The sequence below is a fragment of the Megascapheus bottae genome, chromosome 11, assembly GCF_031878675.1.
Source record: "Megascapheus bottae isolate mThoBot1 chromosome 11, mThoBot2.hap1, whole genome shotgun sequence".
Taxonomy (NCBI): Eukaryota; Metazoa; Chordata; class Mammalia; order Rodentia; family Geomyidae; genus Megascapheus; species Megascapheus bottae.
In genome coordinates, this window is record NC_143519.1 from 704455 (window position 1) to 723711 (window position 19257).

The following is a 19257-nucleotide window of genomic DNA, read 5'->3' on the forward strand; positions in this document are numbered from 1 at the left end:
GCCCACTCCCTCCACCAGGCCACGCCCACCCACCAATCGCCCGAATGTTCCCCGCCCACGCCTCGCCAGCCTCGCCCACAACCCCACCTGCCAGGCCCCGCCCACTCCCTCCGCCAGGCCACGCCCACCCGCCAATCGCCGAATGTTCCCCGCCCACAACCCCACCTGCCAGGCCCCGCCCACCCCGGCTCGGCCCGCCCCCGGCCCCGCCCCGGCCCCGCCCCCGCCGGAAGGACTGGCGCGCGGGACTCCCAGCTCTCCGGGGTCCCGCGCCGCCCGGGGCTCTGCCGTGCGCTGTCGGCTGCGGCCGTCCCGGCATGGAGTCCGCTGAGCGCGCGCAGGCGGCGCGGGCCCGGGTGCCCAGGTGGGTGCGCGCAGGAGCGCAGCGGGGCCGCGCCGCGTGTCTCGGGGGAGGCAGAGGAGGGGAGGGAAGCGAGCGGACCGAGGGTGGGAACGCGGCGCGGGGCGCAGGCGCGTGTGCAGGAGCGGAGGGGGCGCGCGAGGTCACGTGGAGGGGCTCAGAGGGTCTCGGGACTCTCGAAAGGGCGCGGGGGGCGCGGGGGCTCCGGGGGGCGCGGGGGCTCCGGGGTTCCGGGGGCGCGGGGGGACACGGGGGGCGGGGGGCTCCGGCGTCTCCGGGGTTCCCCCCCCCCCCCCCCCCCCCCCCCCCCCGGCGGCCCGCGCAGCCCGTCTGGAAGCCGTTTTCCCCGCCGCAGGGTGGACGCCTACGGGTTCGAGCGGCCGGACGACTTCGACTACGCGGCGTACGAGGCGTTCTTCTCCGCCTACCTGGAGGTCCTCACGCACCGCGCCGTCAAGTGGGCCCGGCTCCTGCGGGGCAGCGGCGGCGTCCGGAGGCGCGGGACCGGTGAGCCTGGCCGGGCGCCCAGCCTGGGGGCCCGGAGCGGCTCCCGCCGCGTGTCCCGGCCCCGCCGCGCCCCGGCCCCGCCGCCGCGCCCTCTCCCCGGGCCGGGCAAAGTCCGAGGCGCCGCGGAGCCCGGGAGGCCTGGCTGGACGCGCGGCGGGGCGCTTCCCGAGCCCCGGCCCGTCCCCCTGCAGACCCCGCCGGCTGCCCGGGGGCTCTGCCCGGCCCCCTGCGCCCCACGCGGGCCCGCGCTGGCCAGGGCTTCTGCGTGTGGAGAGGCGGAGGCCCCGGAGCGCTGGGCGCTGGGCAGGGCCTCGGGGAGGGCGCGGGTGGGACCTGGCGGCGTGGACTTCCAGGACGGTGGTCCGGCCGCGCTGCCCCCGGCCCTCGCCGGGCTGGCTGCACGGAGCCCAAGGCAGGTCCCCGACGCAGACCGCGGGCAGGGCAGTGTCCAGAGGGCGGTACAGCGGCGGGCGGTACAGCGGTGGGCGCTCGTGCGGTTGGCGGAGGCTGGCTGACCTCTCCACTTGACACTGCTCTTGCCAGCCCCGGGTCTTGAACTCGGGGCAGGGCCTGGTCCCCGAGCTGCTCTCCTGTGGTTGGCGGAGGCTGGCTGACCTCTCCACTTGACACTGCTCTTGCCAGCCCCGGGTCTTGAACTCGGGGCAGGGCCTGGTCCCCGAGCTGCTCTCCTGTGGTTGGCGGAGGCTGGCTGACCTCTCCACTTGACACTGCTCTTGCCAGCCCCGGGTCTTGAACTCGGGGCAGGGCCTGGTCCCCGAGCTGCTCTCCTGTGGTTGGTGGAGGCTGGCTGACCTCTCCACTTGACACTGCTCTTGCCAGCCCCGGGTCTTGAACTCGGAGGCAGGGACCGGTCCCCGAGCTGCTCTCCTGTGGTTGGTGGAGGCTGGCTGACCTCTCCACTTGACACTGCTCTTGCCAGCCCGGGGTCTTGAACTCGGGGCAGGGCCCCGTCCCCGAGCTGCTCTTGTGTGGTTGGTGGAGGCTGGCTGACCTCTCCACTTGACACTGCTCTTGCCAGCCCGGGGTCTTTAACTCGGGGCAGGGCCTGGTCCCCGAGCTGCTCTCCTGTGGTTGGCGGAGCTGGCTGACCTCTCCACTTGACACTGCTCTTGCCAGCCCCGGGTCTTGAACTCGGGGCAGGGCCTGGTCCCCGAGCTGCTCTCCTGTGGTTGGTGGAGGCTGGCTGACCTCTCCACTTGACACTGCTCTTGCCAGCCCGGGGTCTTGAACTCGGAGGCAGGGCCTGGTCCCCGAGCTGCTCTCCTGTGGTTGGCGGAGCTGGCTGACCTCTCCACTTGACACTGCTCTTGCCAGCCCGGGGTCTTGAACTCGGAGGCAGGGCCCGGTCCCCGAGCTGCTCTTGTGTGGTTGGCGGAGGCTGGCTGACCTCTCCACTTGACACTGCTCTTGCCAGCCCGGGGTCTTGAACTCGGAGGCAGGGCCTGGTCCCCGAGCTGCTCTCCTGTGGTTGGCGGAGCTGGCTGACCTCTCCACTTGACACTGCTCTTGCCAGCCCGGGGTCTTGAACTCGGAGGCAGGGCCCGGTCCCCGAGTTGCTTTCGCGCAAGGCCAGCGCTCCGCCTCTGGAGCTGCAGTGCCACTTCCTGGGCGTTGTCCCTGAGCGACCCTTGAGCCCAGCCCCGCTTCCCCTTTTCTGGAGGCTCCCTGGAGGTAAGGGTCCCCGGTCCTTCCGCGTCCGGGCCGGCTCTGCACCGCGATCCTCAGAGCTCAGCCTCCGGAGTGGCCGGGACGACAGGCAGAGCCACCGCACTGGGCGACCTTTCCCTTTGACATGAGGCCGCCGAGCGAGCACCCATCTTTCTCAGTTCTGCCGCTTGCTCCATTGCGTGCTCTGCAGAGTGTCGTCCTCACTCGTGGAAACCGCTTTCAGGACACTGTTTCCCTTGGTCTCTTGTCTTACCTTGAGCTGGAGTAAAAGGAATTTCGGAAGTGGTTCTGGACTCTGACCCCAGACCCAGGCCTCTCTTCACCCGACTTGGATGGGTTTTGTTTGTGTTGAGCACACATCTCTGCTCTTTAAGACGTTAGCTTGCTGGGCTCCAGTGGCTCAGGACCCGTGCAGATCTGAAGATCTTTGAGACTCTTATCTCCAGTTAACCACCCAAAATATCAAAAGTAGAGCCGTGGCTTACTTGGTAGAGCACCAGCCTTATTTAATCAGAGCAGCTCAGAGATTGGGCCCAGGTCCTGAGTTCAAGTTCTGCTAACTGGCCAGGAAAAAAAATTAACTTGGTTTTCATGGCATGCGCAGCCTCCTTTTTATTTTGCTTTTACGATGTCACATTGGTGGCCTTGTTATTATGGTAACGAGTGTCATGGCGTAAGCAGGTTTGGGGACAGTGTGGCTGAGTCAGCCTCATCTTCTGTCAGAAGGGACTACAGTGTCTGGGCGGGGTTGGGTGGGGAGACATGGGGTCTCCCCTCCTGTGTCCCTCCTTGAGGGGCGGGCATGGAGCGGGAAAGTCTGTAAAACTCTTTATCTCCAGTTAACTAGCAAAAAGCTGGAAGTGATGCTGTGGCTTGAGTGGCAGAGGGCTACCCTTGAGCACCAGAGCGCAGAGACAGTGCCCAGGCCCTGGGTTAAGGACTTGGGGTCTTGGTGCCAGGACTGACACAAGAGAAAATTCAAAACACTTCTATCATCTCCCCAAACCCCACCTGTCTCCTTGCACAGGGACAGGTGGGTTTGGGGAGATGATAGAAGTGTTTTGAATTTTCTCTTGTGTCAGTCCTGGCACCCACAGCACCCCCAAGTCCCTCTAACCCAGGGCCTTGGGCTCACTTTGTTTCTTCCTCTGCTGAGTTGCGTGTGAGCATCTGTTAACGTTGGGAATGGGGAAAGCACGCGTTACACATGCTCACACAGGTCTTGATTTCCTTATTATTTTAGGAAACCGTATTGCTGTTGTACAGGTGGTGTACACAGGGGTCATAGTTACGTAAGTCAAGAGTCATTTCTTCTTTGACTCTGGCACCCTTCCCTCACTCTCCCAGTGTCTCCCGCCCTGCCCGCCCTCAGCTTGAGAACTTCATTTTGAGCAGTGTCTAGTTAGTACCCTGACGCATTGCTCGTCTTTTGTCCATCCATTTCTGTGCCTCCCATTCCCCAAATACGTCCTTACTTTAAGACTCTCTGCTAGTGGTTCTACAAAAGGGTTTCAGTTTACTGTGTTACCTTATAGGTAAATGCATCTTTGTTGTTGTTGTTGTTGTTTTTAATTTTTGTTGTGGGGGCAGTAGTGGTTGGGCTTGAACTCAGGGTCTTGCATTCTCACTTCAGGCTGGTGTTCTACCACTTGAGTCACCGATACACTTTTAGCTTTTTGCTGATTAATTGGAAGTAAGCATCTCTTGGCTTTGTGTGCTCTATGCTCAGAGCTCAGCTGCCTCAGTAGCAGTAGCTAGCACCACAGGCTGATCTACTCCCACTGTATTTGGGATTTCATAGAACAGTCGGGAGCATTTGACATTATTAAGTTTTCCTGTTTATGAACCTGGTAATAGTTCTGTTTGCTTAGAACTTCTTTGATTTTATTTGTAGCATTCAGCATTTGGATCCTTCATGTTTTTATTTTCTTTGTTGTTCCTCTGTACTGCTTAATTTTATTCTAAAAACTATGCTCTTATTTTTTTTTTTTTTTTTTTTGTGGGTCATGGGGCTTGAACTCGGCCTGGGCGCTGTCCCTGAGCTCTTCAGCTCAAGGCTACCACCCTACCCTTGAGCCAAGCCCCCCTTCCTGTTTTCTAGAGGTTAATTGGAGATAAGAGTCTCAGGTCCTTTTGTGCCCAGGCTGGCTTTGAACCTTGATCCTCAGATCTCAGCTAGGATTATAGGTGTGAGCCACCATGCCAGGCTCTTAATTTTTTTTTTAATTTTTAGACAGATGTAATCTTAGCTACTTGGGAAGCTAAGGTCTGCAGGGTCACAGTTTGAAACCAGCCTGGGTGAAAATGTTCTTGTCAGCTGATATACAAACTGATATACACTCCCGTTCTCTCAGCCGTCTGGAAAGGCAAGGCTCTAAAAATACGAGAGCAAAAAGGGTGGGTTGTGAGTTCCAAACCCCAGTACTATCAACAACAAAAACCTAGCCAAGTGCCAGGGGCTTATGCCTGTAATTCTAGCTGCTCAGGAGATCTGAGATCTGAGGATTGTAGTTTGAATCCAGCCCAGGCAGAAAAGTCTGTGAGACTTACCTCCAGTTAACTGCCAAAAAGCCAGAAATGGAACAGCGGCTCATGTGGTGGAACACTAGCTGTGAACAAAAAGGCTCAAGGACAGCACCCAGAACCAGAGTTCAAGCCCCAGGGCTGGCACACACACAGACACACACAGCCAGACAGACACACAGACATAGACACCCTAGTTTGCTGTTAGTTTGCAGATGCACCACTGACTTGAGTGCTCCTTTGCCCTTGGCTCTCCCCTGAGCTCCAGGGGGCACTGCTCGTGTTGGGACTGATGGTGACCCTGTGCAGAGTGGCTGAGGTAGGTATTGAGAACCTTCCTGGCCGTCTGGCCCTCTGAGTGGTTCTGCGAGCTGCACGCCAGCCAGGCTTCAGAACCCAGCATGCTGCTCTGGAGGGAGGGTTGGATACACTCCTGGTACCTCTGCCACCATGTAAAGAGAGAATAGAAGCACCAGGCAGGAAGAGAGGTTCTGCTAGGCAGGATTCTCTGTGTGCTTTAGCTTTGGAGGAGATTCCCAAGGAAGGATTGCCTCACGGTCTGGGTAAGAGCAGAACCCCTTTCCTCGAGGCCTCCTGCATCCCACTGCATGGTGCCTTCACTCCTTGTCATGGTGCCCTTTCCTGCCACCTCACGACTCGCTCTGAGCTGTGGTGTACGTGCAGACAGAGGAATCCTGCGCCGTGCAGGCCTGGGGAGTGGTCCCGGGCTCCGGGCCGCCGACAGGAAGGCTGATCTTAAACCTTTTCTTCTGTGTAGCACATGGCGTGGTTATTGATTAGTTGAGATCGCTCCTGCGTTTTGGCTTCTGGTATTTAGTTAAGCATGACTGCTTTTCTGCCTACTTATTTTCAATGAAAAACCTGCGGGAGGTTCGTCCTGAGCACAGCCGCTGTGAGCTCAGGGCCTGCACCTCCGGCACAGGTGTTGCTCCTGATCTGTCTGCTCAGGGCCCCACTTCACACCTCCCTGTGGGGGCCTGAACCTGGGGTGCAAGGTCCTCTGAAGGTCACTGCTCGGGTGCCCTTGGCCCAGGCTGGGGTGTGGGCAGCTCCCGGGCCACTGGGCTCCACATCTGTGTGGCCTTTCCCATGTCCGGGCGTGTCTCCTTGCTGCTTTGATGTTGTTGCCTAATTCTGGGTGCTGCGAAGGAACTCCGTGCCCTCCCCCCATGCCTGTTCTGCGACCTCACCACACCCAGGCTGGCTCTGCTGCCCTCTCAGTGCACCTGGGGCTGAGTCACCCCTGAGCAGCGCTGGGGACAGCCTGTCTACCGGGCCTCAGGCCCAGGTTCTGGCCCGAAGCTCTCAGGGCCACTGGTGGGGAGGACAGAGGAGCTGGTGTGGCCTGATGGGAAGGCACAGCACGTGGCCTGTGGCTGTGCCCGACAGGTGCTCTTTGGAGCAGGTGTCCGTTGGGATGAAGGAAAACAGGGTTTTGGACCCTTGACTGCTGGCTGGCTGGAGGCCGGCGTGAGGAGGCCCCGGCCTCTGGATTCTGAGCCCACGGCTCCTCTTGTTTCAGTGAAGCGCTATGTCCGGAAAGGGATTCCGCTGGAGCACAGGGCCCGAGTGTGGATGGCCGTGAGCGGAGCCCAGACACAGATGGAGCAGCACCCTGGCTACTACCACCGGCTGCTCCAGGGAGAGAGGAGCCCCAGCCTGGAGGAGGCCATCTGCACAGGTGGGCACGGCTGGGCACATGTGGCCTCACAGCTGTGGGGCAGGCATGGCTCCTGGCCAGGCCCCGGCCTCGGGCCCCGGGAAGACTTGTGTTGCTGTGGATGCATCCCTGGGTTTTGACTGGGAATTGTCTTTGGGGTGCAGTCAGCTTCGGTGGTCCTTCTCCTGCTTTCCGAGGCGGGACCCTGCCCCCCGTGTGCCCATGCGTTCACAAGAACGAGCTGTCTCCTGCTTTGGTGCCTCTGGGTGTGTGCGCAGGCGCAGACCAGCTCTGTTTAGTTTTTTGAACATCTGGATAAAGTGTGTGTGAGCATGCGTGTGTCTGTCCCTGTGTGCCTGTCCTGGGAATTGAACTCGGCCTGGGCACCATCCCTCCGTCTTTGCTCAAGGCTAGTTCATGCTCTACCACTTGAGCCACAGCTACGCTTGTGGGGTTTGATAGTTCATTAAAGATAAGAACCTCAGTAGCTTCCTTGCTAGACTGGCTTTGAATTGTGATCCTCGATCAGCATCCGGGAATGGTTAGGACTCCAGCCATCAGCTGCTTTATATACCCTCATGCTCCCACAGCCGCCCCACGCCAAGTGTGGCTGTCAGCCGAAGCCTGCTGGCCTTTCCTGTCTGTAGAAAGATGTCTCGGCAGGGGGGGCGGCTCCAGTCTGTTGCTCTGGAGGAGAACCATGCTGTCATCGTGGAATATTCCACGTCACTGAACCTCTCCAGGTCCAGAAGTATGTCCAGGTCTTGGGAAGGCAGGGTGGGTAGAGCCTCCTGAGCCTTGGATAAGCAGGAAGAGGCAGAGCAGGGATTCTCTGATAAGGTCTGTTTGTTCTGGCGTCTGTACGCTCAGGACCCTGCCCACAGTTCCCGTGTAGCTCTCAGGTCCGGCGCCCTGACCCCTGGTGGCGCAGTGGGGGTGGAGGTGGGTGGTGGGGCCTGCAGCGGTAGGAGGCCACCGTGATGTCCGTGGTTCGGGGAAAGGCACGTGGGGCCTGCTTCTGCAGCCTGCCTCCCTGCTCCCGGGCTGTACAGAGCTCTGCCCCGGCAGGGACGACGGTGGTGGTAGAAACCCTTCTGAGACCTGGACCGGAGCTGCCGCGGGGCCCCAGCCTTGGAGAGGCGCGGGAGCCATCGTGCCTTTGCTGAATTCCCTCACAGACCTCCACAGAACCTTCCCAGACAACGTGAGGTTCCGGAGAACGGCCGAGCCCTGTCTGCAGAGAGCCCTGCACAACGTGCTGCTGGCTTACGGGCTTCACAACCAAGGTGTGGGGTACTGCCAGGTGAGTCCAGGCTGTGTGGTGCCGTGTGGTGAGTGCACAGTCCAGGCTGTGTGGTGCCGTGTGGTGAGTGCACAGTCCAGGCTGTGTGGTGCCGTGTGGTGAGTGCACAGTCCAGGCTGTGTGGTGCCGTGTGGTGAGTCCACAGTCCAGGCTGTGTGGTGCCGTGTGGTGAGTGCACAGTCCAGGCTGTGTGGTGCCGTGTGGTGAGTCCACAGTCCAGGCTGTGTGGTGCCGTGTGGTGAGTCCACAGTCCAGGCTGTGTGGTGCCGTGTGGTGAGTGCACAGTCCAGGCTGTGTGGTGCCGTGCGGTGAGTCCACAGTCCAGGCTGTGTGGTGCCGTGCGGTGAGTCCACAGTCCAGGCTGTGTGGTGCCGTGCGGTGAGTGCACAGTCCAGGCTGTGTGGTGCCGTGCGGTGAGTGCACAGTCCAGGCTGTGTGGTGCCGTGCGGTGAGTGCACAGTCCAGGCTGTGTGGTGCCGTGCGGTGAGTGCACAGTCCAGGCTGTGTGGTGCTGTGCGGTGAGTGCACAGTCCAGGCTGTGTGGTGCTGTGTGGTGAGTCCACAGTCCAGGCTGTGTGGTGCTGTGTGGTGAGTCCAGGCTGTGTGGTGCTGTGTGGTGACTCCAGGCTGTGTGGTGCTGTGTGGTGAGTGCACAGTCCAGGCTGTGTGGTGCTGTGTGGTGAGTGCACAGTCCAGGCTGTGTGGTGCCGTGTGGTGAGTGCACAGTCCAGGCTGTGTGGTGCCGTGTGGTGAGTGCACAGTCCAGGCTGTGTGGTGCCGTGTGGTGAGTCCACAGTCCAGGCTGTGTGGTGCCGTGTGGTGAGTGCACAGTCCAGGCTGTGTGGTGCTGTGTGGTGAGTGCACAGTCCAGGCTGTGTGGTGCCGTGTGGTGAGTGCACAGTCCAGGCTGTGTGGTGCCGTGTGGTGAGTCCACAGTCCAGGCTGTGTGGTGCCGTGTGGTGAGTGCACAGTCCAGGCTGTGTGGTGCCGTGTGGTGAGTGCACAGTCCAGGCTGTGTGGTGCCGTGTGGTGAGTGCACAGTCCAGGCTGTGTGGTGCCGAGTGGTGAGTCCACAGTCCAGGCTGTGTGGTGCCGTGTGGTGAGTCCACAGTCCAGGCTGTGTGGTGCCGTGTGGTGAGTCCACATTCCAGGCTGTGTGGTGTTGTGTGGTGAGTCCACAGTCCAGGCTGTGTGGTGCTGTGTGGTGAGTGCACAGTCCAGGCTGTGTGGTGCTGTGTGGTGAGTCCACAGTCCAGGCTGTGTGGTGCTGTGTGGTGAGTCCCGGCTGTGGGCACAGTGTGCAGACATGGCGTAGTGCAGTGGTCATGCAGAGTGACAGCCCCGCGGTTGGTGGGGTGGCAGGAGCCATTGAGGTTGCTTTCCCGTGCCAGGCCCAGGGCCTTTCTGGGGGAGGGGCAGCCAGTTCCAGAAGCGCTGGTCAGGCCATGAGCGGGGCTTGGTCCACGGCTCTCCTGCCTCTGCCGGGTGCCCACCGTGCCGCCTTCTCCCCTGCAGCTCTGGTCCGCGGCGTCTTGGTGTGGGCCTGCTGTGGGAAGAAAGCTCCTGCTGTGGCGGTGCCCTGGCAGGGAAGATTCTGGCCTCTGATTTAGAATTGTAGGTGGCATCACAGGGGTGTGTGTGTGTGCACGTGTGTGTATGTGTGTGTATGTGTGTGTGCGTGCGTGTATGTATGTGTGTATGTATGTGTGTGCATGTGTGTGTGTATGTATGTGTGTGTGCATGTATGTATGTGTGTGTATGTATGTGTGCGCGCATGCGTGTGTGCACGTGTGTGTATGTATGCGTGCGTGCATGTATGTATGTGTGTATGTATGTGTGTGCATGCGCGCGCGTGTGTGTGTATGTGTGCGTGCATGTGTGCGCGTGTGCGCGTGTGTGTATGTATGTGTGCGTGTGTATGGTGGTGGTGCTGGGATGTGAACTGCACGCCTCTCACCTGCCCGCAGGTGTTGTGCTGCTGAGTCGTGCTTCAGTCCCTGGAGGTTCCCTTGACTGTTCAGCGAGTCTTCATTCTGTGTGAGCCGCCTCCGCAGGCTGGACGGCAGGCCGTTAGTGCCAGCAGAAGGCTGTTCCAGAATCCTGGACATTTCCGAGAGGAGCAGGGGAACTGGAGCCCTAGCACAGTTAGCAGACAGGCAGCAGGCCGGGGTGGTTTACAACTAAACCTCGTTTCAATTTTCCCGGTTTCAGGGGCTGAACTTCATAGCAGGATATCTGATTCTCATAACGAAGAACGAGGAGGAATCGTTTTGGCTCTTGGATGCCCTGGTTGGCAGAATCCTCCCTGGTATGCTGGTGACTCCCCTGTACTGGGCTGCGGCTTCCACTTCCTCGAAACAATCCCATCAGGGCTCCAGCCAGTCACCCGAGGTGTTCAGGAGGCAGCGATAGGAGGAGCATGTTCAAAGCCACCGCGGTAGGAAAGTCTGTGAGACGCTTGTCACTAACCAGAAAAAAGCTGGAAGCTCTAGTGTGGCAAGTGATAGAGCGTCATCCTTGAGCAAAAGAGCTATGCAAGAATGCAAGGCCCTGTGGTTCAAGCCCCAGTATGGACACACACACACACATACACCATACATACATACACACACACACATACACATACACCACACACACATACACACACACACCAGACACATACACCACACATATATACACACACACACCACACACATATACACCACACACACACACACAACGGTTAACTGCTCCACTGAGCCGTGAGGACATGGTGACTCCTGGCAGCTGAGCCTGCTGCCGGAATCCCCAGTCCTGGTGGTTTCTCACATTGGTTTCTCACCGAGCTGTGCCTCCACTCAGCACGGCCTCTCGCTTGCTTTCTAGGGTAAAATTCGTTCTTTGCGCTCTTTCTGCGTTTCTGTTTGCTAGCGGGGAGCAGTAGCCCCTAATTTCGGGAGTGCGCAGTGCAGGCGGTGAGCGCTGGCTGGGTCCCTTTGGCCAGAGCCGTTCTGTGAGGGACCCCTCGGTAGCAGGGGCTCTGCCCTTCTCAGCCTGAGTGTGGTCCTGGGGAAGGGGCTTTTAAAACTCGGAGGAGGCCGGATGCCGGGGGCTCAAGCTCAGCTACTCAAGACCCAGGACCGCCAAAAAATAAAATGGAAAACTTCCTGAAAGCCTGCCAGAGGCGAGCAGGAGAGCCAGGCCAGCGGCCAGCGCCCCCTGCAGTGGGTGCCAGCCCTTCCCAGGGAGGTGGGGAGCTGACGTCCAGGGCTGGGTTCACCCGCAGCAGCCCAGCTATCCCTCTCGAAGCCTCACCCCTTCTCCACCGGTGGCCTCCACACGTGGCCAGCCTGCCCCACCCTGCTCCCTGCTCCTCCAGTCCCCCACCGCCACCCATCACAAGGACTGGGCCCTGCTCCCTTAACGACCTTGCCCCCGTTCACAGAAAGGCAGGTGACTGCAGGGGAGTCTCAGCCTGCACCTCTGCTCTGCCTGTCCCCACTGCTGCACCTCTGCTCTGCCTGTCCCCACTGCTGCACCTCTGCTCTGCCTGTCCCCACTGCTGCACCTCTGCTGTGCCTGTCCCCACTGCTGCACCTCTGCTCTGCCTGTCCCCCACTGCTGCACCTCTGCTCTGCCTGTCCCCCACTCCTGCACCTCTGCTCTGCCTGTCCCCACTGCTGCACCTCTGCTGTGCCTGTCCTCCACTCCTGCACCTCTGCTCTGCCTGTCCCCACTCCTGCACCTCTGCTCTGCCTGTCCCCACTCCTGCACCTCTGCTCTGCCTGTCCCCCACTGCTGCACCTCTGCTGTGCCTGTCCTCCACTCCTGCACCTCTGCTCTGCCTGTCCCCACTGCTGCACCTCTGCTCTGCCTGTCCTCCACTCCTGCACCTCTGCTGTGCCTGTCCCCACTGCTGCACCTCTGCTGTGCCTGTCCCCACTGCTGCACCTCTCCTATGCCTGTCCCCACTCCTGCACCTCTGCTCTGCCTGTCCCCCACTCCTGCACCTCTGCTGTGCCTGTCCCCACTGCTGCACCTCTGCTGTGCCTGTCCCCACTGCTGCACCTCTGCTGTGCCTGTCCCCACTGCTGCACCTCTGCTCTGCCTGTCCCCCACTCCTGCACCTCTGCTGTGCCTGTCCCCACTGCTGCACCTCTGCTCTGCCTGTCCCCCACTGCTGCACCTCTGCTCTGCCTGTCCCCACTGCTGCACCTCTGCTCTGCCTGTCCCCACTGCTGCACCTCTGCTCTGCCTGTCCCCACTGCTGCACCTCTGCTCTGCCTGTCCCCACTGCTGCACCTCTGCTCTGCCTGTCCCCCACTGCTGCACCTCTGCTGTGCCTGTCCCCACTGCTGCACCTCTGCTCTGCCTGTCCCCACTGCTGCACCTCTGCTCTGCCTGTCCCCACTCCTGCACCTCTGCTCTGCCTGTCCCCACTGCTGCACCTCTGCTCTGCCTGTCCCCACTGCTGCACCTCTGCTCTGCCTGTCCCCCACTGCTGCACCTCTGCTGTGCCTGTCCCCACTGCTGCACCTCTGCTCTGCCTGTCCCCACTGCTGCACCTCTGATCTGCCTGTCCCCACTGCTGCACCTCTGCTCTGCCTGTCCCCACTCCTGCACCTCTGCTCTGCCTGTCCCCACTGCTGCACCTCTGCTCTGCCTGTCCCCCACTGCTGCACCTCTGCTGTGCCTGTCCCCACTGCTGCACCTCTGCTGTGCCTGTCCCCACTCCTGCACCTCTGCTCTGCCTGTCCCCACTCCTGCACCTCTGCTCTGCCTGTCCCCACTCCTGCACCTCTGCTCTGCCTGTCCCCCACTGCTGCACCTCTGCTGTGCCTGTCCCCACTGCTGCACCTCTGCTCTGCCTGTCCCCACTGCTGCACCTCTGATCTGCCTGTCCCCACTGCTGCACCTCTGCTCTGCCTGTCCCCACTCCTGCACCTCTGCTCTGCCTGTCCCCACTGCTGCACCTCTGCTCTGCCTGTCCCCCACTGCTGCACCTCTGCTGTGCCTGTCCCCACTGCTGCACCTCTGCTGTGCCTGTCCCCACTGCTGCACCTCTGCTCTGCCTGTCCCCACTGCTGCACCTCTGCTCTGCCTGTCCCCCACTGCTGCACCTCTGCTCTGCCTGTCCCCCACTCCTGCACCTCTGCTCTGCCTGTCCCCCACTGCTGCACCTCTGCTGTGCCTGTCCCCACTGCTGCACCTCTGCTCTGCCTGTCCCCACTGCTGCACCTCTGCTCTGCCTGTCCCCACTCCTGCACCTCTGCTCTGCCTGTCCCCACTGCTGCACCTCTGCTCTGCCTGTCCCCACTCCTGCACCTCTGCTCTGCCTGTCCCCACTGCTGCACCTCTGCTCTGCCTGTCCCCCACTCCTGCACCTCTGCTCTGCCTGTCCCCACTCCTGCACCTCTGCTCTGCCTGTCCCCACTGCTGCACCTCTGCTGTGCCTGTCCCCACTGCTGCACCTCTGCTCTGCCTGTCCCCACTGCTGCACCTCTGCTGTGCCTGTCCCCCACTCCTGCACCTCTGCTCTGCCTGTCCCCACTGCTGCACCTCTGCTGTGCCTGTCCCCCACTGCTGCACCTCTGCTCTGCCTGTCCCCACTGCTGCACCTCTGCTGTGCCTGTCCCCCACTCCTGCACCTCTGCTCTGCCTGTCCCCACTGCTGCACCTCTGCTGTGCCTGTCCCCACTGCTGCACCTCTGCTGTGCCTGTCCCCCACTCCTGCACCTCTGCTCTGCCTGTCCCCACTGCTGCACCTCTGCTGTGCCTGTCCCCACTGCTGCACCTCTGCTGTGCCTGTCCCCACTCCTGCACCTCTGCTGTGCCTGTCCCCCACTCCTGCACCTCTGCTGTGCCTGTCCCCACTGCTGCACCTCTGCTCTGCCTGTCCCCACTGCTGCACCTCTGCTCTGCCTGTCCCCACTGCTGCACCTCTGCTCTGCCTGTCCCCACTCCTGCACCTCTGCTCTGCCTGTCCCCACTGCTGCACCTCTGCTCTGCCTGTCCCCCACTGCTGCACCTCTGCTGTGCCTGTCCCCACTGCTGCACCTCTGCTCTGCCTGTCCCCACTGCTGCACCTCTGATCTGCCTGTCCCCACTGCTGCACCTCTGCTCTGCCTGTCCCCACTCCTGCACCTCTGCTCTGCCTGTCCCCACTGCTGCACCTCTGCTGTGCCTGTCCCCCACTGCTGCACCTCTGCTGTGCCTGTCCCCACTGCTGCACCTCTGCTGTGCCTGTCCCCACTGCTGCACCTCTGCTCTGCCTGTCCCCACTGCTGCACCTCTGCTCTGCCTGTCCCCCACTGCTGCACCTCTGCTCTGCCTGTCCCCCACTGCTGCACCTCTGCTCTGCCTGTCCCCACTGCTGCACCTCTGCTCTGCCTGTCCCCACTCCTGCACCTCTGATCTGCCTGTCCCCCACTGCTGCACCTCTGCTCTGCCTGTCCCCCACTGCTGCACCTCTGCTCTGCCTGTCCCCCACTGCTGCACCTCTGCTGTGCCTGTCCCCCACTGCTGCACCTCTGCTGTGCCTGTCCCCACTCCTGCACCTCTGATCTGCCTGTCCCCCACTGCTGCACCTCTGCTCTGCCTGTCCCCCACTGCTGCACCTCTGCTCTGCCTGTCCCCCACTGCTGCACCTCTGCTGTGCCTGTCCCCCACTGCTGCACCTCTGCTCTGCCTGTCCCCCACTGCTGCACCTCTGCTGTGCCTGTCCCCACTCCTGCACCTCTGATCTGCCTGTCCCCCACTCCTGCACCTCTGCTCTGCCTGTCCCCCACTGCTGCACCTCTGCTCTGCCTGTCCCCACTGCTGCACCTCTGCTCTGCCTGTCCCCACTCCTGCACCTCTGCTGTGCCTGTCCCCCACTGCTGCACCTCTGCTGTGCCTGTCCCCACTCCTGCACCTCTGCTGTGCCTGTCCCCCACTGCTGCACCTCTGCTGTGCCTGTCCCCCACTGCTGCACCTCTGCTCTGCCTGTCCCCCACTGCTGCACCTCTGCTGTGCCTGTCCCCCACTGCTGAACCTCTGCTGTGCCTGTCCCCACTCCTGCACCTCTGATCTGCCTGTCCCCCACTGCTGCACCTCTGCTGTGCCTGTCCCCCACTGCTGCACCTCTGCTCTGCCTGTCCCCCACTGCTGCACCTCTGCTGTGCCTGTCCCCACTCCTGCACCTCTGATCTGCCTGTCCCCCACTCCTGCACCTCTGCTCTGCCTGTCCCCCACTGCTGTACCTCTGCTGTGCTTGTCCCCCACTGCTGCACCTCTGCTCTGCCGGTCCCCCACTGCTGCACCTCTGCTGTGCCTGTCCCCCACTGCTGCACCTCTGCTGTGCCTGTCCCCACTCCTGCACCTCTGATCTGCCTGTCCCCCACTGCTGCACCTCTGCTGTGCCTGTCCCCACTGCTGCACCTCTGCTCTGCCTGTCCCCACTGCTGCACCTCTGCTCTGCCTGTCCCCACTGCTGCACCTCTGCTCTGCCTGTCCCCCACTGCTGCACCTCTGCTGTGCCTGTCCCCCACTGCTGCACCTCTGCTGTGCCTGTCCCCACTGCTGCACCTCTGCTCTGCCTGTCCCCACTGCTGCACCTCTGCTCTGCCTGTCCCCCACTGCTGCACCTCTGCTCTGCCTGTCCCCCACTCCTGCACCTCTGCTCTGCCTGTCCCCCACTGCTGCACCTCTGCTGTGCCTGTCCCCCACTCCTGCACCTCTGCTCTGCCTGTCCCCCACTGCTGCACCTCTGCTGTGCCTGTCCCCCACTGCTGCACCTCTGCTGTGCCTGTCCCCACTGCTGCACCTCTGCTCTGCCTGTCCCCACTGCTGCACCTCTGCTCTGCCTGTCCCCCACTGCTGCACCTCTGCTGTGCCTGTCCCCCACTGCTGCACCTCTGCTGTGCCTGTCCCCACTGCTGCACCTCTGCTCTGCCTGTCCCCACTGCTGCACCTCTGCTCTGCCTGTCCCCCACTGCTGCACCTCTGCTCTGCCTGTCCCCCACTCCTGCACCTCTGCTCTGCCTGTCCCCCACTGCTGCACCTCTGCTGTGCCTGTCCCCCACTCCTGCACCTCTGCTCTGCCTGTCCCCCACTGCTGCACCTCTGCTGTGCCTGTCCCCCACTGCTGCACCTCTGCTGTGCCTGTCCCCACTGCTGCACCTCTGCTCTGCCTGTCCCCACTGCTGCACCTCTGCTGTGCCTGTCCCCACTGCTGCACCTCTGCTCTGCCTGTCCCCACTGCTGCACCTCTGATCTGCCTGTCCCCACTGCTGCACCTCTGCTCTGCCTGTCCCCCACTGCTGCACCTCTGCTGTGCCTGTCCCCACTGCTGCACCTCTGCTCTGCCTGTCCCCACTGCTGCACCTCTGATCTGCCTGTCCCCACTGCTGCACCTCTGCTCTGCCTGTCCCCACTCCTGCACCTCTGCTCTGCCTGTCCCCACTGCTGCACCTCTGCTCTGCCTGTCCCCCACTGCTGCACCTCTGCTGTGCCTGTCCCCACTGCTGCACCTCTGCTGTGCCTGTCCCCACTGCTGCACCTCTGCTCTGCCTGTCCCCACTGCTGCACCTCTGCTCTGCCTGTCCCCCACTGCTGCACCTCTGCTCTGCCTGTCCCCCACTCCTGCACCTCTGCTCTGCCTGTCCCCCACTGCTGCACCTCTGCTGTGCCTGTCCCCACTGCTGCACCTCTGCTCTGCCTGTCCCCACTGCTGCACCTCTGCTCTGCCTGTCCCCACTGCTGCACCTCTGCTCTGCCTGTCCCCACTGCTGCACCTCTGCTCTGCCTGTCCCCACTGCTGCACCTCTGCTCTGCCTGTCCCCCACTCCTGCACCTCTGCTCTGCCTGTCCCCACTCCTGCACCTCTGCTCTGCCTGTCCCCACTGCTGCACCTCTGCTGTGCCTGTCCCCACTGCTGCACCTCTGCTCTGCCTGTCCCCACTGCTGCACCTCTGCTGTGCCTGTCCCCCACTCCTGCACCTCTGCTCTGCCTGTCCCCACTGCTGCACCTCTGCTGTGCCTGTCCCCCACTGCTGCACCTCTGCTCTGCCTGTCCCCACTGCTGCACCTCTGCTGTGCCTGTCCCCCACTCCTGCACCTCTGCTCTGCCTGTCCCCACTGCTGCACCTCTGCTGTGCCTGTCCCCACTGCTGCACCTCTGCTGTGCCTGTCCCCCACTCCTGCACCTCTGCTCTGCCTGTCCCCACTGCTGCACCTCTGCTGTGCCTGTCCCCACTGCTGCACCTCTGCTGTGCCTGTCCCCACTCCTGCACCTCTGCTGTGCCTGTCCCCCACTCCTGCACCTCTGCTGTGCCTGTCCCCACTGCTGCACCTCTGCTCTGCCTGTCCCCACTGCTGCACCTCTGCTCTGCCTGTCCCCACTGCTGCACCTCTGCTCTGCCTGTCCCCACTCCTGCACCTCTGCTCTGCCTGTCCCCACTGCTGCACCTCTGCTCTGCCTGTCCCCCACTGCTGCACCTCTGCTGTGCCTGTCCCCACTGCTGCACCTCTGCTCTGCCTGTCCCCACTGCTGCACCTCTGATCTGCCTGTCCCCACTGCTGCACCTCTGCTCTGCCTGTCCCCACTCCTGCACCTCTGCTCTGCCTGTCCCCACTGCTGCACCTCTGCTCTGCCTGTCCCCCACTGCTGCACCTCTGCTGTGCCTGTCCCCACTGCTGCACCTCTGCTGTGCCTGTCCCCACTGCTGCACCTCTGCTCTGCCTGTCCCCACTGCTGCACCTCTGCTCTGCCTGTCCCCCACTGCTGCACCTCTGCTCTGCCTGTCCCCCACTGCTGCACCTCTGCTCTGCCTGTCCCCACTGCTGCACCTCTGCTCTGCCTGTCCCCACTCCTGCACCTCTGATCTGCCTGTCCCCCACTGCTGCACCTCTGCTCTGCCTGTCCCCCACTGCTGCACCTCTGCTCTGCCTGTCCCCCACTGCTGCACCTCTGCTGTGCCTGTCCCCCACTGCTGCACCTCTGCTGTGCCTGTCCCCACTCCTGCACCTCTGATCTGCCTGTCCCCCACTGCTGCACCTCTGCTCTGCCTGTCCCCCACTGCTGCACCTCTGCTCTGCCTGTCCCCCACTGCTGCACCTCTGCTGTGCCTGTCCCCCACTGCTGCACCTCTGCTCTGCCTGTCCCCCACTGCTGCACCTCTGCTGTGCCTGTCCCCACTCCTGCACCTCTGATCTGCCTGTCCCCCACTCCTGCACCTCTGCTCTGCCTGTCCCCCACTGCTGCACCTCTGCTCTGCCTGTCCCCACTGCTGCACCTCTGCTCTGCCTGTCCCCACTCCTGCACCTCTGCTGTGCCTGTCCCCCACTGCTGCACCTCTGCTGTGCCTGTCCCCACTCCTGCACCTCTGCTGTGCCTGTCCCCCACTGCTGCACCTCTGCTGTGCCTGTCCCCCACTGCTGCACCTCTGCTCTGCCTGTCCCCCACTGCTGCACCTCTGCTGTGCCTGTCCCCCACTGCTGAACCTCTGCTGTGCCTGTCCCCACTCCTGCACCTCTGATCTGCCTGTCCCCCACTGCTGCACCTCTGCTGTGCCTGTCCCCCACTGCTGCACCTCTGCTCTGCCTGTCCCCCACTGCTGCACCTCTGCTGTGCCTGTCCCCACTCCTGCACCTCTGATCTGCCTGTCCCCCACTCCTGCACCTCTGCTCTGCCTGTCCCCCACTGCTGCACCTCTGCTCTGCCGGTCCCCCACTGCTGCACCTCTGCTGTGCCTGTCCCCACTGCTGCACCTCTGCTCTGCCTGTCCCCACTGCTGCACCTCTGCTCTGCCTGTCCCCACTGCTGCACCTCTGCTCTGCCTGTCCCCCACTGCTGCACCTCTGCTGTGCCTGTCCCCCACTGCTGCACCTCTGCTGTGCCTGTCCCCACTGCTGCACCTCTGCTCTGCCTGTCCCCACTGCTGCACCTCTGCTCTGCCTGTCCCCCACTGCTGCACCTCTGCTCTGCCTGTCCCCCACTCCTGCACCTCTGCTCTGCCTGTCCCCCACTGCTGCACCTCTGCTGTGCCTGTCCCCCACTCCTGCACCTCTGCTCTGCCTGTCCCCCACTGCTGCACCTCTGCTGTGCCTGTCCCCCACTGCTGCACCTCTGCTGTGCCTGTCCCCACTGCTGCACCTCTGCTCTGCCTGTCCCCACTGCTGCACCTCTGCTCTGCCTGTCCCCCACTGCTGCACCTCTGCTGTGCCTGTCCCCCA

At 62.4% G+C, this 19257-nt stretch overlaps 1 protein-coding gene across 1 annotated transcript in view; it reads left to right on the plus strand.

Moving 5' to 3' along the window:
* The first annotated feature begins 240 nt into the window (after positions 1-240).
* Positions 241-19257, plus strand: part of Grtp1 (growth hormone regulated TBC protein 1) — a 34378-nt gene continuing 15361 nt past the window's right edge. The window contains exons 1-5 of the mRNA XM_090341670.1: positions 241-364; positions 717-868; positions 6624-6782; positions 7940-8064; positions 10276-10372. Coding sequence (XP_090197796.1) covers positions 318-364; positions 717-868; positions 6624-6782; positions 7940-8064; positions 10276-10372 — 580 coding nt within the window. The 5' untranslated portion in view covers positions 241-317. The remainder of the gene's footprint in view (positions 365-716; positions 869-6623; positions 6783-7939; positions 8065-10275; positions 10373-19257) is intronic.